Source organism: Nothoprocta perdicaria, unplaced genomic scaffold (genome assembly GCF_003342845.1).
Source record: "Nothoprocta perdicaria isolate Ctin4 unplaced genomic scaffold, notPer1 scaffold_0, whole genome shotgun sequence".
NCBI lineage: Eukaryota > Metazoa > Chordata > Aves > Tinamiformes > Tinamidae > Nothoprocta > Nothoprocta perdicaria.
This window is the reverse complement of record NW_020454092.1, coordinates 9414636-9438138: the sequence shown is the minus strand read 5'-3', so window position 1 is coordinate 9438138 and position 23503 is coordinate 9414636. Positions and strand designations below refer to the sequence as shown.

Below are 23503 nucleotides of genomic sequence, written 5' to 3'. Positions count from 1 at the left end.
AAGCCAGGATGTGCATTTAGATGTTCTTCCCTCTCTGTTTCTACAATGTTAAAAGTCCAGGTGATTGCTCTCAAACTTCTCAGGTGTGCTTGCATTTGGCCCCCAAACCTCAAAAGGATAGGAAAAGACTGCCCTATGCCAGTGGGCTGTAAAAACACCTCTTTCTTTCATTCACTGGCACCAAAATAAGCTTTGGATTTGGTCACCTGTTCAACTTAGATTAATCCAACAGTTCTTGAACTCGTAAGTACTGCCTCATTCTCACACTGGTGTGCTTAGCTCCATGACCAGGCAAGGTCAATGGGGATGGATGGGGGAATCCCAGCTCAGCAAAAGGGAAAAGGTCAGCTCCTCTCCAGGGGGAGTTTGGTGTTTGCCCAAACTGCAAGCAGTGCTTTCCATTTTAAATTAGGATTAGGAGCAAGGGGGAAAAATAGGAAGGAGGTAATATCTTTCTGAGAAAGCACCGTGGGGGTTTGTCTCCTCTCTGCCAGGTTTGTCCCGAGCTGAATATAAAATTGCTGTCTGTCTCTGCCAGTAGCAGCCTCCTGGGAGAGCAGAAAGCACAGGGCACAGCAAAGAAGCCTCAGAATTAAGAAGATGAGGCAAATTCTCTCTTCTTGTGCCACTTTGTGCACTATGCAAACAAGACATTAAGCAAGAAGCCTGCAAACCTCTCATTTCACCCTAAATCATTAATTGTTAACTGGCCACCCTTGCTGAGCACTTCAGCTGGAAAAGGAAAGAAAGAGGATTTTTGCAAACATGAACTACAGTAAGTCTAGTGGAAGCATCACCTTAATGTTACACTTAATTCTCACCTTCATGGGTTAAGGAAATTCCCAATAGTTGTAGAAAGGGAATCAGACTGAAACATGCCAAAAAGCCATTCAAGTTGCTATGACCAAAACAAAACAGTTTCCTTCTCCACCATGGAGAGTTTAATAAGCAACTCTGGCAATTCTTAAATGCCCTGTTAATGGATCACTAAATGCATGCTAGCACAACAGCACACAACAAGGTTTCTAGATACACATCCCAAAGACTACATGAACTTWCATTGTTATTTTCTTTCTGGGGTGGGTAAAATATTACTCAAGGTGTAGTCTTTTTCATGCCTCATTTGAATTAATTAAGCTTAATGAGTATCACATGCTGAGAGTCCAACATCTAATGAGAGTAACATAGATGGGCTCACATTTGGGGATTTAAAGTGTAAAATGGGCACTTATAACCCATGAGCATCCACAGGTAAGACCCAGATGGCCTATTAAAACATATATGTCTAGAAATAGGCCCCACATGGAGAAACCTTTAGGCAGACAGTTCACCCACATTTATCTTTCACTTCAGCTTGTACCATTTGCCACTCACATCTTTCAAGTACTTTATGGCTACTAACTAATTAATCCTCACCRCAGCCTTTACGCAGGATTCCTGCCGACTGCTAGAGGCTTCATTAATGCATCACCAACTATGCTGCAGCAGGAGCATACAGCTCCGACAGCTCTAATTGCACCTCGTAACAGTTGCATGAACTCCCCCTGACTTCCCCATCTTCAGTGGGGCAGCAGGCTGGAAACCCTACCTGAACTGATAAGTAGCTCACTCAAGGTCATAGAGCAACTAGTTGCCAACGCTTAAGCACTCCCAACTTTGCAGGCTGTTGATGGCTCCCCAGCCCTTACTCCTTGCCAAGATGGACTGTGATGAATTGCATATGGCCACCTAGAGCCTTTCTCTTCTAATTACTCAAAGTGCAACTCATACAGACTCATTAAGTAGAAGCTCTTAGTATTGCAAGTCTCTCTTCTGAAAACAAGAGAAGTGATGTTAGTCGTTTTATGACCCGTAGTGACATTAAGTACTTACAAAATCAGCATTCATCTTTGTGGCTTGCAAAGTCCACCTGGATCCCTGAGGAGAAAACAGACAGCTGTGAAGAGCTCAAAATGTCCTGTGGGCCTAGAAATTCTGGGGACGAAGATGACAACCGTGCTGGAGGTCTTATTTCCCTTTCCCTTCTCTTTAATGCCTTAATTTCCTGTCAGAGGACCTGGCACACACTTTCTCCTCAACCTCCCATCCCAGATACCAAGCAGGACTGTGAAGGCACAACCAACAGTGATGGTAGGTATTGCCTTAACACGCCTGAGGATGCTTGGGTGAAGTGCACAGCTCTGTGTTCCCCAGATACTGGGTGTCAGGAGAATTCGGTGAGCCTGGCACAACAGGTGCTAACCCAGCCTGGTAGCACAACCCATGGGGCACTGTACTGTACCGTACCTGTTGATCAAACAGGGCCCAGAACATCGGCAGTGGTATGAACAGGAAGAGAACACGTGTCACCATTTTAACCTCAGCGATCAGTTTTTTCTACAAAGGGAAAAAGATAAGATGGGGGTGAAGAACCAATGACATGAAGCTACAAAGCATGAGAGCTCCTATTTCTTTTTGGAGAGCCACAGTAATTTTTCATTGCACATATTCATGATACTGGACATATTTGCATTTCAACATTTCAGTGCACCACCTAAATTGTCCATTAAGGGTCAGGAGAGTACAGATGTGGGAATGGACAGGCAAAGTCTATGTGAGGAATGGCCTGTCATGTGGGAAAGCCAGTTTTATGCCTTCTGCCTTCCTTCCCCCTTCCACTAAGCACCTGTCAGGCAAGGCATTACTTACTGAGTATTTTTCTGATGCCCAGTCGAGCCAGTGATCCCTCTTTGGAATCTGACGGGAGCGGTTTTTCATTCGGTTTTTGATAGCAAACTAGGGAGGAAAAACAAGTACATATCCTAATTTAACTGTTTCCTTTGCATTTCAGAGGCCATCACACTCCCAAGTCAAGGCTGCCCTCCCAGTCCCCAGGCATAAATAGTTGCAGATAACTGTGTGGGTTTTGCTGGGCGCTTACGGTATCTGGATGGGCAGGATTGGACCTCTTATGACCATCCAATTTCTGTGACTTTGGTTGAGTAAATATGATAAAGAACTACCTCATGTGCCTGTCTTTCAAAGACAGATCTAGTGTTGCCCATCAAGACTATTTCTTGCTTAATTTAAAGTTTGCTACAAGATAAAGCTTTGAAAAATGTTCTTTTATTTTCTGAAAGGTGCCTTTTGGATTGACCACTGTGCTAGGGAAGAAATGCCTCACTAGCCCCAGCAAAGTCAAAATCAGAAGTCACATTTCTTTCTTGTTCTATAGGTCTTTCTTTGTATACACCTGCTGTGGACCGTGTCTCACTCAATCCTACAGCATCTTTCATGTTGGTTTCTCACTGCAGGAGAAATCAAGTGACACCACACACGTAACCCGTTTGCTTATGCTGTGCACTCCAGACACTGAACAGACCCTAGCAAAAAGAGTGGCTGCCTCCCATAATCATCAAGGAAAGGAAAACCTCAGCCTGTCACTAGCATTGACATAGTCAAAGAGCAAACATCTGCTGTTTGCAACAGCTTCCTCAGAGAAAAATGTTATTACCCACCTAACACCAAGAGAGTATTATTTCAAACGCTGTATTCAGCTCACACACTAGGAAAGATAATTGATAAGGCTATAATATGACTTCAGCAGGTGTCTCTTTCATTTACATTAACATGCTGAATGTACTTAATGGGAATGCATACTATTACTGTCTCCTGAACTGATAAACTTCAGTAAAGTTATTCAGCTGAAAATAAACCTGAGTCATATTTCTAATACTCTGTCAGTTTCTGAATTTTCCTTTCAGTTCAGTTATCACCAGCACCCCCCCCACTAGYGCTTCTGCTCACATCAGCAGAACAAAAAGTAAAGAAAAACATTCAAAATACTGAAGGAAGGACAATTTAGGTGCTAGGTGTGTTCCTTATTTCTTACAGCTCATCAGCAAGACATCCAGGAGCAACATAGAGAAGAATTGTAACTTCAAATTCACCTGTCTGGCCTGCAGCCTCAGAGTCATGCATGAAAAGGAAGGGAACGGCATGCACTTACTCCAATGCATTTGCACACTTCAAGTAAGACGTTCCCTTGTGGTGGTGTTTTTCTGTACAGTCCACTTCCAGCAATGAACACAACTGAAAAATATTATAATCCAAATGGGAATTCATGTGACTAAGGGCTTAATCGGGTACTGGTTCCTGGGGAGGACCACCCACACCCACCCTGTATTCAACACAAATCCTCTCCCCTGGGGCTTACAAGCTTGTTCTTTCCTCAAGCAGAATAAACATATAGGATTCCAATTAATGCCCTCATTAATGCCTGGAGTAAAATGCAGCATTCTGCAAGAGGCAGTGGGATCCTCAGATAGTCACTGTCATCGTCTCATGATCTGCTCTGAAAGAAGAGGCATCTCCACATCGGATTTGCACTGGGAATTAACACTTTGAAAATCCTCTCTTATTTCTGCTTTTTTTTATAGGCTTATTTTATTGAACAAGCTATGTTTAATTGCTGTGTCTAATGTATTGTATCTGTGTTGGAACCCAATTCTGAGTCATTGCAACTATGAGAATGAATCCAGATCCAGCCTGGGCTCTGCATATTTTCATCTCACACATCTTTCAGCAGAAACTGTCAATCCAGTTCACAAAGGTCACTGCATCACACACTGGCATTAACAGGAGTTAGTCTTTTTTTTTTTGGCTTCCATAAAGGAATGTAAATTTTAAGATCTTGTTTTGTCTTGTTTCTCTCCCTCAAAGCACAGAGAGCACTAGAGGAAGCCTTCAAAGCTCTGTCACAGATGGAGCTATCTGATTACAGACAATTTGTCCTGCTCTTTGAGAGCCTTTGCCTGCATTTCAATTACAGAGACATTAACCTGGAGAAGCACCACAGAACCTGAGACTGGGCTCCATCAGGCCCAACCTCAGCACTTTAAGCTAACCCAGGTGTCCAGTGGCAGTCCACAGCCAACAGAGAGCAGCAGGCACTTCTGACCTAATGCAGGTGACTGGAGGTGACTCATCATTTCTCTCCTACTACAAAGATGACCCTTAGATGTCCTGTTTTGACTTGCAAAACTATCAGAGCGGCTGCTGAAGTCAGTTTTGGTAAATCCTTCAGGGACCCTTGCACAAAATCAGAGTGCATAATTGCACCACGTAATTCCTAGCAACTCCATGTACAGCAGTTGGTGCCTCCAAATGGCGATCCGTGAACTTTCCTGAAATATCTTCTGGGGATGCCACTGAAGCAGTGAGAACTGATGTTCTAGCACCAGCTTTGACATTTGAGATTTGACAGTATCAATCCTCATCTAACTGTCAGAAACTGAAGAAACCCAGGAAATCTTGCTCTGTAAAATTTCCATTCTGCCTCTAGATCTATCCTCACTTTCCAGCATCACAGGGAGGACAGTCAGGATGGGAAGGGTATATTCTGCAGTTCTGAATGCTGGCCACATAGTCAAAGAAATCATTTCCAAGAGCATTTTAACATGTCACAAAAGAACAAGAAGCTGCTTTGCCAGGCAGAATGTGGAATCTGGCAGCAGGACACCAGCTGAAAGCACATTTCGACTGATGCCCACACTGAAACTGCAATATTTACATGTCCATTTTACCCTGGGCAACAGCTACCCCGCTGGAAACATTCATCACACAATAGTGCAGGAAGAGCCTGTCTGTCTTAAACTGATATGAACAAGCCACATGAGAAATGAGAAGCTTCTTATGCCCACAACCATGCATTTTTTTGAAAATAATTGATGTAATGTGAGCTGTGAGATGATGGTATTTCTGCTAGGTCCTGATCCTTCYCTCTCATGGAAGTCTGAGAGGAAAAAGTAACATTTACATTCCTTGGAGGAACAACTTTTCAAACTGCAGATACTATGGTGAAATCACCCAATTGCTTGGCCTCTCAGTTAAGCTAAGAAGTTGAAGGAGAACTCAACCTGTGCGGCATCAAACCCTCCTAAATGAAGTTATAAGAGGACTGCTCCCTTCAGTTGCTTTAGTAAAACTGAGGCTAACAGGGTGTCCTCTGTATCAGCTACCAAGGAATAACAGGAATATGGAAACTACTAGGTATTCGATAGGGGTTGAAGGAGAAACAGTACTTTATTGGGGGTAAGATGCCACCTTAGGAAATATGGTGACTGTGTTTGCCACTCAACACTTGGGCAATAACAGCTTATTCCTCTAACATAATAATAAGCTGTCACTGTAGCTATGAGTATGACTTGAGCCAAGCAAACTGAGATAGCGCAGAATAAAGCAACGTCTTGTTCAACTTTCTCTTTTGGGATTTGTGTGTAGCAAAAAAAATTGGAAGGAAACATCTGAGCTATTAGGATAGTTTCAAGCTATAAAGCGTGGGGAATTTAAAAGGGGCATGCTAAGCTCTCCTGTAAATTGGGGGACTTCAGGGACTGCTCAGATTGAAGCTCACAGGTCAAACCTGTTCACAGGCAAAGCTGCTGAACATTAGGAGAATCATTTTGGTGCCTCCCCTTAGGAATTTTCCCCTTAGGAAAATCCTGTATCACAAAACACCAGAAAACTCCCTTACCAATGCCATGATACAGGACTACAGGATGGCCATATCCTAAATGTACCAGAAGGATCTCTTTGTTATCCTGAATTATCTTATTACACCCAGACTTTGACAACAGTGGAACGGATCAGAGAGACTTGAGGAGGCAAGATTAACACTATCACCATTGCCTGTGCTGCAGAAACAGGTTAGGCAGGCTGGCAATGGGTTACTCTAAGCTAGTAGTTCTAAAACATTGCAATTATTCAATGACCTTGAAACCTTGAGTTTCAGATCCATACTCTCCATACAGGCTGGTGAACTTGTGCATCTCCTGATCTATTCATGCARTCCCAAATGGATAACTACTATTCCAAGCACTATAGTTGCCACTTACCAAGGGCTAACACCATCAGTGCTGCTGGGACACCAAAAGCCAGCGCGTAACAATCCTCTCCAAAGCATTTCACATCCCCTAAAAAGGAGGCAGAAATAAAAGCAGCTTATTACGGTTAGACTTATGTTACCTGGGCCTTTGATTTACTTCCCCTAAATGAGTCACTTCCACTAGCTTTAAATCTTCTTTGCTGGTGCTTGACGCTGTGAATTGAATCTCCTTGAAACAGTTGTCCTCCCTTGATGGAGACAATTTGGAAGCAGGGTTGGTGTCTGCCAGCAGCAGCAGCTGATAATGGGATATTGATGAGACTGGAAGCCGGGAAGAGGGCAAGAGGAGATGAATAGGTAGAAAGAAATGGTGGAAACCATAAATCCCCAAGAAAGAATAAAACAAAACCCCAACCTTCCTACCTAGTTAAATAAAAATCTGGGATCATTGTGGATTTGACTAAATCTAAATATCAAAACAGCATTTCTGCACTATTTGTGCCAGCTGCATGAATTACTGAGCTAAAATCCTGAATTTGTTTTCATATCAACTTACAGTGGCCAAGGTGAGGCCATTTTCCCTACTCCAGAGTGAGTGCAGCATTAGACTTAATGCTCCAATTTCTCGTCTTTCTTCACACCTTTCCAACCTCACTGGAGCTCGTCTCCCCCAGACAATAGCTTATGATATTGTGAGCCACCAGGAAGCCAGGTTTTTAGACGGTAGCTTTGATTGATCTGAGCTCTATGGTTAACTGTGGGTGCTCTGAAACCCACTCTTGACCCAGCTCAGTTCTCACACTATGTGAATTTAGAAGAGTTGCAAAAAGCAATCCAGCAGTGAGGTCTGTGTGCCAGTCATTACAAACTATTGCATTGCTTAGGGAGCAAAAGCAAATAGATATGGCTAAAACAAGCTCACATAGTTAACAGAAAACCAACCCATGAAATTTTAGTTTTTATTATTTGCTGTCCCTGGGCAGTCACGGTCAGTCATGTAGCTGTGTGTGTGTGCATAGCTTTCATTTGCCCATYTTCAGTGAGTTAGCTGAAATACAAACCCAAAACTGGCAGCAAAATGTTATGGACACACTGAAATTTTGACATGCAATGTGAACTAAAACTGTTGGATTTCTATAACTGAAAGATATATATTCCACATTTCTGCCAAATCTCTGTGAACTGCATTTCTTGTTCTTCCACAAAAAGCTTTCATACTTTGCAGAAATCTTTCTCTCTTCACATCCACTTCACCTCATTCCCATGTTGCAACTAGTTTATTGTTACACTGTATTGGCAYGGACTTTGATGTCCAAATAGGATCAGATTTTCACCCGCCCACTAATTACATTTAGCAACAGCCCCTTCTCAGCAGAATATGGACATGAGGACGCTGGTAAAAGAAGGAGCACGAGAGAGAGAGTTTGTCTTTGCCTGGGTGCTTTGGCATAATTGCAAGAGAAGTATAATTGCCCACTGCCTTGTGAAATGAACAGCCTGTTAAAACAGCCATGCTGAACAGAGCAAACTTGCTAGGGGCCTTCAGACAGGATGAAAAAAAAATGTTACTGAGCATGAAGGCTACGTTGTCCCCGTCCCCTTTGCCAATGGGCTGCTGGCCTCCTCCTGCCCACGGGTCTCTATTTAAAGTGTGCCAATCTGCTTGGCTGGTGGTGCTGCGGTACAAGGAAGTGATTGCAGCAAAGCTAGGGACCAAAAGGGCCCATGCAAGTGGTCGGAATGCAAAGCAGGCCATAAGTGGGGCACAGACCTAGGCTTTTGTCTCCCGGGCTCGCTCCTCAGGGCTGTGGTCTTGCAACTGGAGCCAAGCAGACAAACCTGGGTGCAAAATAGAGTCCTCTGGCAGTCAGTGGCATCTGAGAAAAGGTAGGACTCCGAAATGAGCCCTGCTAAGTGGTTCAGCCTCAACGCCTGCCCAGAAGAGCAGGGATCGGCGCCTACCCAGAGGTTACCTGCAGGCAAGAGCAAGGAGCAACTTCGTGCTGGCCAGGAGGAGCATTAGACCACACAGGACTCTTCACTTCCCATATTTTAATTCTATTGTTCAAATGAGCTTTGAAATACAGCTGGGAACGTGGTTTGTGCAACTCATATGCTGGTACCCATGAATGTGTGACGCTGCTACACAGGATCAACAAGGCGTAAATGCAATACACKGGCCGCTCCAGAAATAATGTAATTTCTGTCATTCAGTTGTCATAAGAGCCTAAATATGCACAGCAGAGTAGTCAGAGGGCAGCTAAATTAAGAGCTTATTCTAAATCAGCACTGACCTCTCAATACAGGAGTAACAAATGTGGAGATCAGACTTCCAGCATTAATGGATAAATAGAAGACGGAAAAAAACTTGCTTCTCTCCGACGTCTAAAACAAGAGAAGACAATATCAATGTCACGGCTAACGCGCAGCGTTGGGCTTGCAAATTGAATACTATCAATTCTCTTGTTAGGAAGGCTGGGTAAATATTGACACGCAGTGCATAAAATGTTAAGCAAACAAGCTTGCGCCCAGGTGATGGTAAGTGCTCACACAAATCAGCTCACGTTACTCGTGAAGCGCTTCGGGGCTTTCTGGCATTTCGGAGGAAAAACCACTGCTTCGAGAGTGCTGTGGAATCGGGAGGGGGAAAAGCATTTACTTATTCAGAACAAGTAGCATGATTCAGATCCTCTGTCACCTAATTCAATCCGATTTGGCACAGCTTGACAAGCCCATCGTTTGTTTCCATGTCTAAGCTCCTTTTTCGCCTTCTCCAGTGTAGAAATAGAAAAAAAACCTGCACTGTGAGAAGCTGGTGCTGATGGCACAGATGAGAGAGGACAGTAAACATGAGAAAGATTTGTCAGGTGAGAGATCACCAAGATGAGACCAACCAATCTCAAATTAATAGGGTAAATTAATTCTATCAGGGCAATCAAGGGCATGATGGAGGGACTAACTGTTTCTCAAGAGCTGAGAATTCAACCAATGCTGTAACAAATTACAACTGAAAAAGACAAAGGATCCCTGCTGAACTGCTTTCCTGCTGCATAATTCATAATTTGGAAAGAATCAAGGACTTCTATGCTAAGTCTGGTCCTCTCAGCAGAAGCAAAGTGTGAGGGTGCTCTACGGGCAGCCAGCTCTCCTTGCTTGGGGGACTTCTTTGGGACACACACATGCACTGCTACTTGCTATGGCAAGAAGCCTCTTATCCCAGCAGAGCAGAGCAGGGAAGCGAGGCGAGCAGGAGCTCCCTGGAAGGGCTTTTCTTATGTCCCTTGTGACGTGGGTCCAGGGACAGGGAGGATGAGATGTCCGAGAGCTCCCATCAGCATCGCTGCCACCGCCAGGGAAGGCCGACAGTCCCCGCGCTGGGCGAGGGCAATGACGAGCTGTCAACTCGGGCTCTTGGCCCTCACAAAAGTTTCAAGCCTTCAAGACAAAGTTATCCATATATTACTTATAAATGATTTATCCTGGATTAAAGGACTAGTAAGCTTTTATTTTATAAATTAACCTGGTGGCTTTTCTCATAGTTAATAGCAAACAGCACCGTGTCTTCATTCTTCAAAACTCCTTTTCTGACCTTACTGATCTTTTTGCTTACCTGGAATTTTCCATTGCTATACTGGGCTAATAGAAGTATACTTCATTCTACTATGACCAACTACTACTTCATTCTACTATGACCAACATAATAAAGAAATGCCTCAGCAAGCCCCCTCAATCCCAGTGCAGCACTGCCATGACTTGCTAGAGGTGGTTGCAATCCTGCTCTCTTCTAGCCACATTCTCATTGCCCTTTCCATCTGAACAATTTAGAATTTCCATAAGCTGAACAGGATTCAAGAACACAGCTCTTGGCATGATAAAATCAACAACAGTTACCAAACACTTATCAAGCAACAGTTACCAAAAGCAACAGGTTGATTAAAAAAAAAAAAAAAAAAGAGGATAGTGGGGCATAAAGAATTTGGGGCAACTTATTTCACATATTTACAGATTTCAGTTATGGGAAAAAATGGGCAGAGAAGCAGAGCTGAGTATGAAAATAACAACTCATCAGCTTGCAAGTTCCACTGATTGAAGGAAAAAAAAAAAAAAAAGAATTCCCTCATTGCTTTCTTAATCTTTAGAGCAGGCATACATTAATAACATGATTTGGATTAGCTAATTTGAGAAAAGGTACCATACAGGATAATCCTGATCTCCATGGCAACAGGRAAATAAAGAAACAAAGAAAAAGCACTATTTAGTACCTTAAAAACCATATCACATTGTTTGAAAGCAGCTTTGGTCCTTAATTAATATGCACAGCAGCCTGTGAATTTCTATAACATATTGCAAATATTACTCTATTCAGGCACTTTCAGCCTGAACTACTAATCTGTAGACAAAGATGCTTAGAAATCTCCTGCAGATAAATCCATTTTCCCTATCTGACCTCCTGCTGAACCAGTGGTCTCCATCACTCTTTGCAGTAGTGCTGTTCTCAACGCAGCAGCTCCAAGGATATTACATTCATAAAGCATTTTAAAGAAAACCACACTGTGGTGTGYGTTTACCTCAAAATCTAAATTTGTCTCTATGTGGGAATATGCAGAACCAGTCTATTTTCTTTATAAAGGTATGTATAYATATACACATTATATTTATATAAATTGTAATAAGCAAAGTAAATTTTTGTATTTATATATTGAAGTTCTATAAATATTAAAGTTTTATTATATATTTATATGTAGATATTTGTTCAGAACTACCACAACTCTCATTTCCAGGTAGTAGAAGTGAGCTTGTGCACTGAGTGACTTAGATGAAGTTTATTAGCATGCTGAAAACTCAGGAAGAACTAAATTCTTCCTTTTATTGGGAATTACAGTAACTTCTTCCTCTCCAGGGAGGACAAGATATGAAAAACCCTAACAACTCCCCCTCAAATAACTCTGAAAGGAAGAAATATTTTGGTTGGCCCCTAACATTTCATTCCTTAAAAAATCAAAACTTCTCATTACTATTTTGAAGACTTAAGTTTCCTAGCACATAGTATTGTCTTCTTAAAAGATACAGTCATTTCCAAATGGTAAAATAAAAGTTTTCAACTCTATAAAAATTAAATGGAGTAGAACACCATCTTCCTCAGAAGTCTTTTAGCAATTTTCTTTTTCTAAATTAGTTTCTCATCAAGGCAACACACGGGTAAATATTTGAGCCTTAGCATTTGGTAAGTTTGTTGGAGAGGTACAGCTTGAATACAGGAGAATGGCTACAGAACTGCAGGTAATTCAGCCTTAGTGGTAAGCCTGGGATAACAACACTTATGTGCCTGACTGGGGTGCTGAGATTCATTAGCTGAAGTCTACAAAACACTCAGAAGATAAGTGGTACATATTATCATATTGTAATTAGCTGGTAATTGAAAGATGTTGGATAAACATTGTTAATCATTAATATTCACAGAAGCAGTACCTCTGGAAAGGCTGCTGTAACACCTGTGGCACCCTTTGGGGAGAGCTATTGGTGCTTCCAGGCACAGGGCTCGTCCCGGAGCGCTGAGCAGCGTTGCACCGCAGGCTGCTCTCGCTCAGGGTTGTGCAGGCTGGTGCCCACCAGCTGCTCCTGCTGCTGCAGCAGCCTCCAATGCTGCACGGGCTGGACACTCCTGTGCAAGGGGCTGCTCCGAGCAAGCGGCTGTCAGACATCCCTGCTTGGTTTCTGCTCAGGATACCTCAGTTACCAGCTGCATGGCTTCAGTATCACAGAGTTGAGGTGCAGAAAACTCACATTTCCAAATTTAAAACAAGCATTCTAGTCTATTTTATTCACTTTTTAAACGCTGACTGGGGCATTGCGAAAGACAACACCTGGYTCCTATTCCCAGAGGCCATCCATCATCCAAGATACAAACAACCCTGCTGGACCGTTAGTCCTTCAATGCCTCCACTGTTTGAGACTGTTGGAAAGCCCACTGTTTATCCTAAATCATTCTTCTTGAATTTAAACCCACTCACCCCAGACTGGAACAATTATTGCCTTCCTTCCTTGTAGTGGCCTCTTACATATTTGAAGATCTATGTCATGCACAGAAGTTGATTTGAATATTACTCATTGAGAAAAGTGGAATTTTTATTTATGCATTGGAGCATTGTAAATCAAGCCATCTGATTTCAAGTCAATTTTAAAAGGTTTCCTTGTTCAAGCTGCGGTAGTACTGCCTGGCCCTCTTCGCTCCCTCAAGCACCACCTCAWCCCTGTGTTGCACAAGGGCAGTTCCAAGCTTGGCATCTTACAGGGCATGGAAGTCAGATGGGGGCCGAGTGTTTATAATGGAGAATGAGGACRTGAAGCATCTGGACTACAATTCAGTGGATGCACTACAAAAGAGCTGAACTTAAAAAAAAAAATCCAAGTACAAATCGCAATTCTTCAAAACCACCTATTCTGTGAAAACAACATATTTAAGATRCAGATTATTACTACTCACTGTTTTGAGGGAAACTTTCCAAGAAAGCACAGGGAATGACAATAAAATTTCATCTTCCATTCACTATATTGCATTGCAGTGCATTATCACCTGTATTAAACTGGCTCAGAAGTAACTACCTTTCCACATTTCCATGTTTTATGTTGTACAGAATTTTCCAAATACTCCAATGTCCAATTAGCATTCAGATTATTTAATAACATTATGATCTATTTACCCTAATGTCATCTGTCTTGTCATTTCCCTTTCCTGAGCCATCTCAATTCAGTTAAGTCTCACGAAAACCATCCTATGAAGCACTCTATGTATGCTTTTTTTTTTTTTTCCCCTAGCAAACTGCCTTTATTCTATTACAATATTTGATCACAAATGTCCTCATAATATAACTGGACAAATAACTGAACACTTCAGATTTTAGGAAAGAAAAGAAATCTTACATGTTCCTCTTCAAACTGGTCCCCACCAAATGCAGAGACACAGGGCTTGATACCTCCTGTTCCAAGGGCGATCAAAAACAGACCAGTCATAGACAGGATCCTTCATGCAAGAACAAAAATATCACCATTGCAGAACCTTTACAGCACTTAGGAGAGCATTTTTCGTGTCACTCAGCCATGATTTCTCCAGTATCAGAACTGGGCAATGATGACGGCTAAGCTAAGCGTGAAAAACAATTTGATACCAGTCAATTAACAAAACAGTTTTTTCTCAGCTTTTTGCTGCTTTGAGGTCCTATCAGGCAAAACAGATCTAACATATCCAGGATTATTTTTGTATTTTTGGCTCATAAGAAAACAAGAAACTGCAGAGATCAAAATGGGGGACAAAGAGAAAGAAAGGGGGGGGGAAAAAAAAAAAATCTATAGGATTTCCAGGCTAGGTAAGACCGGGTTGGATTAAATTAATTTTAGGGGGCTTTAAACCTCCCAGAGCTCCTCAAAACCACATTGCTGGCCCTAAAAAATAATTTCTGTAGGGAACAGGAGTGTCATGCCAGACTGGCCAAGTCTGGGACATCAGGAAGCTGATCTGTAAATGAGATGTGCTCCTGCCTGTTTCACATTTTCAGAACTGTGGCCACCTAGGCCAGAACRATTTGTTGGTTTCAGAGATGCCAGCTGGGGAACTAATCCTGACAACGCTATCATGAATCTAGAAGAAGGGTAGTGGCTAAGATGAATCATTCTTCTGTTAAGAATCATGTTACATCTTCTACAAGCTTTTTTTGTCCTCCCATGCACAGAGGTGCTGAGGTGAGTAGCACTGCCAGGGAGGAAACAAGGGTGGATGTTGAGAGGAGAGCAGGATGAAGGAACCTGGTACAGCCAACTGGATGAGAAAGACCAAACTTCAAAGACATGATACAACAGAGAGGGGCAATCACATGTCCCTTTCTCACAGGGTTCAAAGCCTTTGTGGTGGTTTCCAACTCCTGCTGCATTCATACTCCAGCTTCCAACTTCCCCCTTCCACTCTTAACCAGACATCCCCAGCCTTTCCCTGATAAAAGCAATCTTTGCACAGCCCCCAAACTGCTCCCCCAATAGTGGTGAAGCAACTGGCTGCACAAGGTAAGCCAACAACCATCACAACTGCACTGTGGATTCAATAGCTACTTACACATGAACCATCTGGTTCCCTAGGGATGGAATTGCGCCGACTGACTTTATCAGGTGGCCAACCACATACACAATGGAGAGGTAGATGATCGTCCTGTGAGAAGAGCAAACAGCAGTGACTGAGGTGCTGGCTGATGTAGGATCTGAAAACAGAGTGTGCCTGTGGTTCCTGATACAGCAGGTCTGTAGGTCCACAAGGACCTACTTCGTCCATATGCCTGATACTGCATGCAGCTATAATCCTTTTGTGTCAACACTGAATGCACTGGAAGAAAGAGATAGGCAAATAAATTCAGATTAAGAAGAAGGAGGGATAGCCCCTGCTTTCTTCATTGAGGCTGCTGTACAGAACAAACTAACAATTATCCAGCCCTTCATGCATGGAAGGCTGCGAGTAGAAGAGTTCTCTTCACATTCAACTTCATTTTCAGATTACTAATAACTGGCATTTTCTACCATGTGCCTAAATAAAGCCTTAGTTTGGAAAGTATCCATAAGGACTGAGACCCACGTTCAATCCACCTGACCAACACATCCAGATTAGGAGTGTGGTTACCCTATGATGGGTATCATGAGACCATTTCAGATCCATGAATTATTATTGAGCTCCTCTATCTGCCCCCTCATCTCGGGGGAGGAGAAAAGAAGCTATTGAATGTAGTCCATTCCTTATCTTGAGGATTATCACGTAGCTATGTATTTATGAGCAGCACAGACACACAAAGGAAACAGAAGGACTTCTTAGGATGGAGGCACTGGGTGCTCTAAAATGAGCCCTATGAGCTATTAAATACAAAAGCAGCCCCAAATGCATCCAAATCCTGGCTGGAACAGCTAAATAAGAGTCACAGGGGAACACTCCTAAAAACCCTGCTAATCTGTTATCCTGTCCTTAATATTAGCAAGTCCCAGTTACTCCTGCAAAAGCTGCCACCCACTAAGCTGAAGGGACAACTTCTAAGGAAATTTTTTGATGCATAATGTATAGAAGTTAGCATACAAATTTACCATCTCGCATCACCACGCTGCAAGATCAAACATCCTCAAATCACAATAAACATAGCTATGGGACCTTGAATAATTGTTTAAAAAAATGTAACTTTTCATTTACAAGGACAAGACAATGACTGAAATTGAGCGTGAAGCACAAGGGAAAAAGAACAAAGAAAACCCTTGGAACTTCCTGTGGGAGAGAGGTTTTCCAGATTGGTTTTTCATGTGGAGAGTCACATTGCCAGATGTGCTTATTCCTAGGGAGACAGGTCCAGCTGCACTTCATCACTCGGATAGCAAGACTCCGCAGGCAGTGAATAGACAGGGCCAAGAGCAGTCCTCTATCCAGGCGCTCATCATCATTCCTCATMGCAGACAATGAACTCACAATTTACCAGGGTAAGGGAGAAACCACAGATACAATCAGGAAGAATCTACCTGGTTATGCAYTGAGGGAGATGATTTGAGTTAACCYGGCTAACTTTCCTTGGGGTTAAAAACAAATGTGCTCTCACACACCCTGTGCAGGGAAAACCCRAGTGGGGTTTGTGCCATCCTCACCTGAAACTGCTAGATCCAGAAGATTACACTTTTCCTCAACTTCTTCGAATGTATCTAAGCAGCAGATCTTGGCAAGCTAAGGGTTTTGACTGCTTATATCTGATTTCTGCTGCAACGGCCCTACACCACATCTTACAGGTGTATAAGAAGGGTAGATAAAAGGTGTACTCGTGACAATTTATACACATTATTTTGTCCCATATCAATTCCTGGATGAAAGAGGAGCTCAGAATWACATAAGCAAACAAAACAGTTGTTCATTAAACAGAGAGCAGCTGACTTTAGTGGGTGTGTCCTTGCTAGACCCTGAGCTAAAGGAGCCACCTTTAGAGCAAGGAGCCTGCTTAGCWCTGGCCTCGCACGGACTGCACGGTGTAGAGTTGTCCTTACTTACTTGTATTTCCCCATCCACGAGTCTGCCATGATGGCTCCAATGACAGGTGTGAAATAACAGAGAGCAGAAAAGGCATGGTACACAGAGGTGGAGAGATTCTCGTCCCAGTGGAAGAAGCTGACAAAATACAGTGTCAGGACAGCTAAAAGAACACAAAGCACATCAGATAATTAACATACACCTCCTCACGCAAGCAGAAAACTATACCACAGTGGCCAGGAAAAACACCCTGACTTGTCTAGCAGCTACAGGCACTGTTGTGCAAAGATTTGTGCTTTCAAACCTGATGCTGGTATCCCCTGACACAGAAAAAGTTCAAATAAGACAAGAGGTAATGGGTACAAGTTGAAGCACAGGAAGTTCCATCTCCGTATGAGGAAGAACTTCTTCACTGGGAGGGTGACAGTGCCCTGGAACAGGCTGCCCAGGGAGTTGTGGAGTCTCCTTCTCTGGAGGTCTTCAGAACCCACCTGGATGCCACYCTGTGCTCTGAGTCTCTCTGCTGGAGCAGGGGGGTTGGACTAGATATCTCTAGAGATCCCTTCCAACTTCAACCATTCTGTGAAATATATGACATTAGCCTTTCTTTGCTCATACACGCTTATAGATAGCTGAAAAAGATATTTTCTAGCTTATCTTTCCCTAACGTGTATCTTTGCTTATGTATATTTCCTACTTGCAAGTTACAGGCCTGTATGATTCAGTTCTCAGATGCACTGATTTCATGCAGCTATGAAAGACATCAGACACAGGAAAATCAGATTCAAGACACAAAATCATTAAAAAAAAAGTGTCTAACTCAAATTTCTGGCCAAAGCAGAGCTAGTCTCAATTTTAGGGCACATTGTTCATGCCTGCATCCCAAAAATACCAATTTAACAAAGGCCTTTCACTGAAGAACAGTGAACTCGCACAGCACAAGCCTGGGACACCAGACCAGTGTGCACAGAAACCCAGGGGTGGAAGGGGCTTCCCGGGCACGGGGCACGTACCTCTCATGCCATAGTAGGAGAAGCGCTCGCAGAACTCGTTCACCACAATGAAAGCGATGCTCAGGGGGTAGTTGGAGCCACAGAGTTTCTGTGGGAGACAAACCAGAATATATCCGTTTTATGATGGCCTTCGCCCCAGCAACATATTCTCCAGTGCCCCAGCAGCAGAAACAAGCCCAGGCCAAAACCCAGCAGCCCACAGCTGCCTAACTACGTCTCCGTCTGTTTTTTTTTKGGCATTGCAGCCTCTCTGTCACAATGTGAAAACCCACTGAGATGCAAAAATGCCTTCAGATGCCTTTCTTCTGCATTGTGCACTTAAAAGCTTTGCCTGCTGCCTTGAAACTGCTGCTTCTTGTAGCACAAGACCTCACCTCAGCAGGTCATAGAGTCCAAGGGTACTGCTCCCTGCTGCACCTGAATCTGCTTTTTCCCCTAGGACAACTGCCCTCAATCTCTGCAACTCCATTGCACCAAAACACATCACAGCTCCCTGAGGCAGAGCATCAGCCCTGGATGTGCTTCACCCCATTCCCAGGTATGTCCCTCTTCTTAGGGGAGAGAATATTGTCACGGCTTTGGATAATTCCACTTCTTCAAAAGCAAAACAAAACAGGGATGGGGCTCATCAAACCTCCTTGTGCCTGGCCACTGTATGAATGAATTTACCCTACTTAAATCTGGGTAAAAAGATCTGCAGCCTCTAAGTCAAAGAAGGCATTTAAACATATATGAGTGTTGGCATGTCCTTGAGYGCGCCTCAGTCCCTACACTCTGAGCTTCACTTCCTCCCAACATGGAAAACTGGTTTTCACAGCACCATTCAGGCTCTCCTAAATGGAAAGAGAGACTGGATAGGGGGTGTGATATGAACAGCTGCATTTATAGTTTTAATTTTTCAGTGACCATAGTATAGGCTAGTGAACTAAGATGAACTCTTCACATGCATTTCTGCTCCTGGTGACAGAAATAATTAATTCTTGTATTTCTTCCCAGAGTCCCAAATGCAAATGCAGATACCAAAATAGATGTGTTTATTCAGGTTTATTCCACCACCAAGAGATCTGAACTTATCTGGATCTCCCAAGGAATGGCCTCAAGGTTACCAGATTTTACTCAATGATGCTGTCTTGCCCAAGAATACACAAGAACCATGAAAGAGAAGAGACTGACTGTACACATAAAAAACAAAGCAAAAGCCCAAAAGACCCTTCCACAACTTAACCCAACATTTCTAAAGACAAATATTTGTGTTCTTTTTCTAATGTTTCTTTCACTATGCATAAGATGCCCTTTTGTTAAGCAACCCTTGATGTTCTTGCTTTGCTTGGGTAAATATGTAATTATCCATTTTATTATTTACTCTGAAACCATTATGCCCTACGGCTTATAGCACAGAGTGGGCTTCCTTGGAAGCTGCACTAGGGCTTCCTGCTTTTAGACCAGCCTCAGAACAGTGGCATATACAAGCTGTAAGTGCACAGACACACACACAGAATCGTCTTCTCCAACAAGTTCTTGGTAATTGAGGATAAAAAGCTGTAAGAGATGTATTATGTTTCCTGTGGGTATTTGGGTATTCCACATTTTTGAGCAAGGAAGTAAAAGGCTACGCGATAGCTATATTTTTATTCCTCGCTTTCACAGACCTTGCTATTATACTTAATATGATAAGTGATACTTAATTTATATTTAATATTTAATAACATTTGGCTGAGATGCAGAGTGCAAGTGTTCAGTCCCACAGGGCCAGGGGTCTGTGCACTCTGACAGACAAGCCCCAGTGGATTCAGCTGCAACAATGCAGGGTGTCCCATGTCAGGCTGTGACCTGCAGTGACAGAAACCTTCATGGTGGCCCATTCCAGCCATCCCTTCTTTGGGATGGACACCCTCGGCGGAGGAGCAGGAACAGGCTAGGGAAGGAAAGCTGGAGGCAGCAGCTCTTCCCAGTAACCTTGCTCACATGTGAGAGTCAGCACCTTGAGCCACTGGAGCCTCTACTCCTCTGTGGAGCAGAGCAAGGGATTTACAGCAGGAATTCTTCCATTGGGCACCAGCACACGCAGAAACCCTCAGGTATTCTCTTGGGGGTATCACTGACCTGCCTGTGGCCTGCCTGGGCATCCAAAAGCGGGCAGCTTTCATCCATGAGGCCAGCCAGGTGCAGTCCGCTCGCTTTCACAGAGGAGGACCTTGCTCAGCAGAGCGCCCCGCAAAAGCAACAAGGCTGAGCCTGGATRCGCGAGCACACAGGTAACTCTGCTGGGCTTAGCTACCACTGAGAGCCCGGGATCTGCGGGACTGTGCAGCTCAAAGATACTGTGGAAGTTGACAGTCTGTGTCTTTGGAAAAAAGAAAGGTCATTCAAAGTGCCAGCTGCAGATGTTTGCTTTCACCTCTCCTTGTTGGCTAGCTGCGGGACAGGACTAAATTCATGCACTTCATGGGAGCTCCGGGTACCTTAGAGTTAATGTCTGCACAGCACTTAAAACTGCGAACTAAATATTGGACTTGCTAATGCCATAACCGACTGAAGGCAGATCGAGCAAGTATCACAGTGTTGTCCTGCAAGGCAGAGCACATACAGAACAGGCCCTTTTCTCCCCAGCATTGAAACACTGCACAGATTTTAGGGGTCAAACACTCAACAAAACTAGCCTGAAAAATTCCACATAAGCATCAAAGCCACAAGACAAGAAACATTCAGATGAATCTGGCTTTCAATCTGGCTTTAAATCCCAGCCAAATATTTAAACCTGAGGCTCTGGCACTACGGGAGGGCTCTGGTACACACGCACGTCAGTGGCTCCTACTCAATTCCTGTCCCTTCTTCTTGGCAGTATCTGGAGACCCTTCCCTGGTGGGTCTGATCAAACTAAGCAGACAGGCCAACTCCCTCCCTCCCATATACAACATCCCCCTTTGCTTCAGAGAAGCTGTCCCACAGGGAAAGGGGTGCTCAGGGAAAAGGCAGCAATCAAAAGGCTTTTTTCCCCCCAAGACTCAGATCATTTTTTCCCCTTTAAGCTGCCCTTTCTTAACTTAATCAGGTTAATGGAGGGATTTTTGCCTTGAGTTGTTAATGCTTATTCCACCCCTCCGCAAGAAAGGGTGCTTGTCTGTCTCTAGCCAGAGCACAGCAGAGGAAGGGAGCAGGGAGATCTTGCAATGTTTAGAGCAAGCTGAGCAGAAAGCAAAGCAAAGGAAACCAGCTGTAACACTCACCGGGGATTTTTTCTGAACAGGGAAATCTCCTTTGGGGGGATCATCTCCTGCAGAAATAAAAGTGAACAAAGTTTCCTTGGATTCATTTCTCTGAAAAGCGTTCATCTCCCCTCTCGCCTTGTCTCCCACCATGCTATGTGGCCGTGGTGAGTTGACTGGGAAGATTTCCAACCTCAGGCATGAAGTTTTGATTCAGTTTGAGTTAACCCTAATTGAGCACRTTGCCGTGCCAGGGCAGAAGGGGGAGGGAGGTGCTACCATGAAAGGCGACTGCAGAGTTCAAGAAGAGCGAGGCAGTGCGGTCTGAAGCACTCGCGGTTGGGGCTGCCAGTACTTTGTGGCAGGGCCCTGCTGTTTGCCTGGCRTGTCCCCAGCTATCCTACGTGCCCCAGCCCTGCACAGAGCTGAGCGCTGAACAGATGTGAGCTGAATAAAAACCCTGGGTCTCAGACACCTCTGACGCGTGCGGATTTCGGAGCAAGGCGCGCACCTCCCACCCTGCGCGGCGCTGCWGGGTTTATTCTGCAGAGACTGCCAGAACCTCCCTGCACTGCAAAGCCACGCTGCCAGCCCGAGCTGCCAGCATGGAAAYGCTCACCACGCCGCGCCCTCACACGCCAGGGTGGCACAGATGCCTGCACCCAGTCAAATCATTTCTTTCCTGTGAGTGCAGTGACCCAGAACACTCCCACACCAAGCTCCCAGCGCGACCTTGCCTTTTCCCAGAGCATGGCTTCATCCGGAGGGCTCGGCTGGCATCTGAGCAACCGCTGTGTCCTCACCCTACATCCAAAGGGTCTCGTCTCCTCCGCACTGGGAGCCCTGGGATTCCCAGTGCAGCTACACAGAGGACGCAGCTCCCTGCAGTCCCCCTGTTGTCCCTCCTCCCCTGCCCTTCCCCACGGGAGGTAGAGAAGCTCTTTACCAGTAATCCGGCCAGTGCCAGGCACAATAAGGGAGCAAAATCCACAACCTTCCCAGTAACCACCCTTGGGGGCTGGGGCTCTGCAGGGTTCTCAGGGCAGGTTGTTTTCCCYGTTTATTCAGCTTCTTTAAAAGGCAAATATACAAAGAAGGTTACCAAATATTTCTCACTTCTCTTCTTAGCAAAAGTAAAGACCGTGCCCAGAATGTGCAGTTGGTACAAGAGACTACAAACTCAGCACTAGCTCCACTACTGAGTCGCTGCCGGTGCTCAGGCACCGTGGGCACCAGGTCTGCAGCTGGAATTCTGTGGAAGAGGCCTTTGCTCACATCACAGATTCTTAGTTTGGCTTCAGTTATTGCTAACAGGACCAGGGCAACACTTGGATGAGAACTTAGGATGTTGCAGAATGCCCAGAGGGTGCAGAATTGCTCTCCACATTCCCTTACGTTGGCACATGTTAAGGTGATGCCTTAATATTTTCAGCATTCAGCAGCTATGTTTATGTACACAGCCCTGTATTTCAATACCTGCTAAGTGATTTACTTACTGCCAGTACATAAAAAAACATATCAGTCAGTGGGATTAGCATACTACTTATCAAATACACTGCAGAGATGGCTAGGTCATTAGCAACCAGAAGATATCCCCAGACAGAAAGGGTGAAGGGATTCAAATGACTAGTAATAAATGGTAACTCGTGGCAAACAGTGAGAATGAGTTCAGAAGAATAAATCTTACAGGCAGCTCAGACACAAATGAATTCTGAACAAGGCTTGCTAGAAAGTGATTTCTGTGGCTGGGCTGGAAGTCAGGAAGGAACTGGACCACAAATGAAAATAAGGTGGCATTTCTGAAGATAACTGTAAATAAACAGATCAAGCATGGAGCAGTAGAAGCTGAAAAGCTAAGGGGAAAAAAATGAATTACTTCTAGCAGCCAACACAAAAGCAAAGAGAAAAGGTGTTAGAAATTCTGTCAACATTGGAGAAAAATAAAGGAAAATGAAAGTCTTATTTGAACTAGAAAAACGAGCAAACAAAAGCTCATTCAGGGAAGTCAGAAAAGTTGCGTCATTTTTGTCTCAGTGGTCACAAAAAGGCTTAATTGCAACAAAATACTTAACATCAGTAACATGAACTGCTAGGAATATGGGTGAGAACAAGACAAAAACAACCTAAAGACTATTTAGATACCTCAAAAGTGTTCAAATCATTAAGGTCTGATGGAATTCACCTTCAAGCAGTGTCAGTAATTATTGAACCACTACCCTTGTGAAAGACAGATGCAGGATAAGCATCGTCGCTGTCTTTAAAAAGGCAGTCTAGGACAACCCAGGGAATGCTAAACCCCTCAGCCCAGTTTCTGTAGCTGGAAAAATACTTGACCAAATAATCCCCCTTAAGCACCAATAGGGGAATAAGGATTACAAAACACTCATTT

General features: G+C 43.9%; 1 protein-coding gene across 2 annotated transcripts in view; it reads right to left on the bottom strand.

The window, feature by feature from the left end:
- The window catches only part of SLC15A2 (solute carrier family 15 member 2), a 37237-nt gene extending 15970 nt beyond the window's left edge, over positions 1 to 21267 (bottom strand). The window contains exons 1-11 of one of the 2 annotated variants that reach the window (XM_026033590.1): positions 21136 to 21267; positions 17909 to 17996; positions 16917 to 17058; positions 14970 to 15062; positions 13787 to 13886; positions 9160 to 9250; positions 6876 to 6953; positions 3989 to 4071; positions 2689 to 2775; positions 2287 to 2376; positions 1873 to 1917 (exon numbers count right to left, since the gene is read on the bottom strand). In XM_026033590.1, the coding sequence (XP_025889375.1) occupies positions 1873 to 1917; positions 2287 to 2376; positions 2689 to 2775; positions 3989 to 4071; positions 6876 to 6953; positions 9160 to 9250; positions 13787 to 13886; positions 14970 to 15062; positions 16917 to 17058; positions 17909 to 17996; positions 21136 to 21267 (1029 nt within the window). The remainder of the gene's footprint in view (positions 1 to 1872; positions 1918 to 2286; positions 2377 to 2688; positions 2776 to 3988; positions 4072 to 6875; positions 6954 to 9159; positions 9251 to 13786; positions 13887 to 14969; positions 15063 to 16916; positions 17059 to 17908; positions 17997 to 21135) is intronic. The other variant, XM_026033595.1, reaches the window with a different exon arrangement.
- Between the last annotated feature and the right edge of the window lie 2236 nt (positions 21268 to 23503).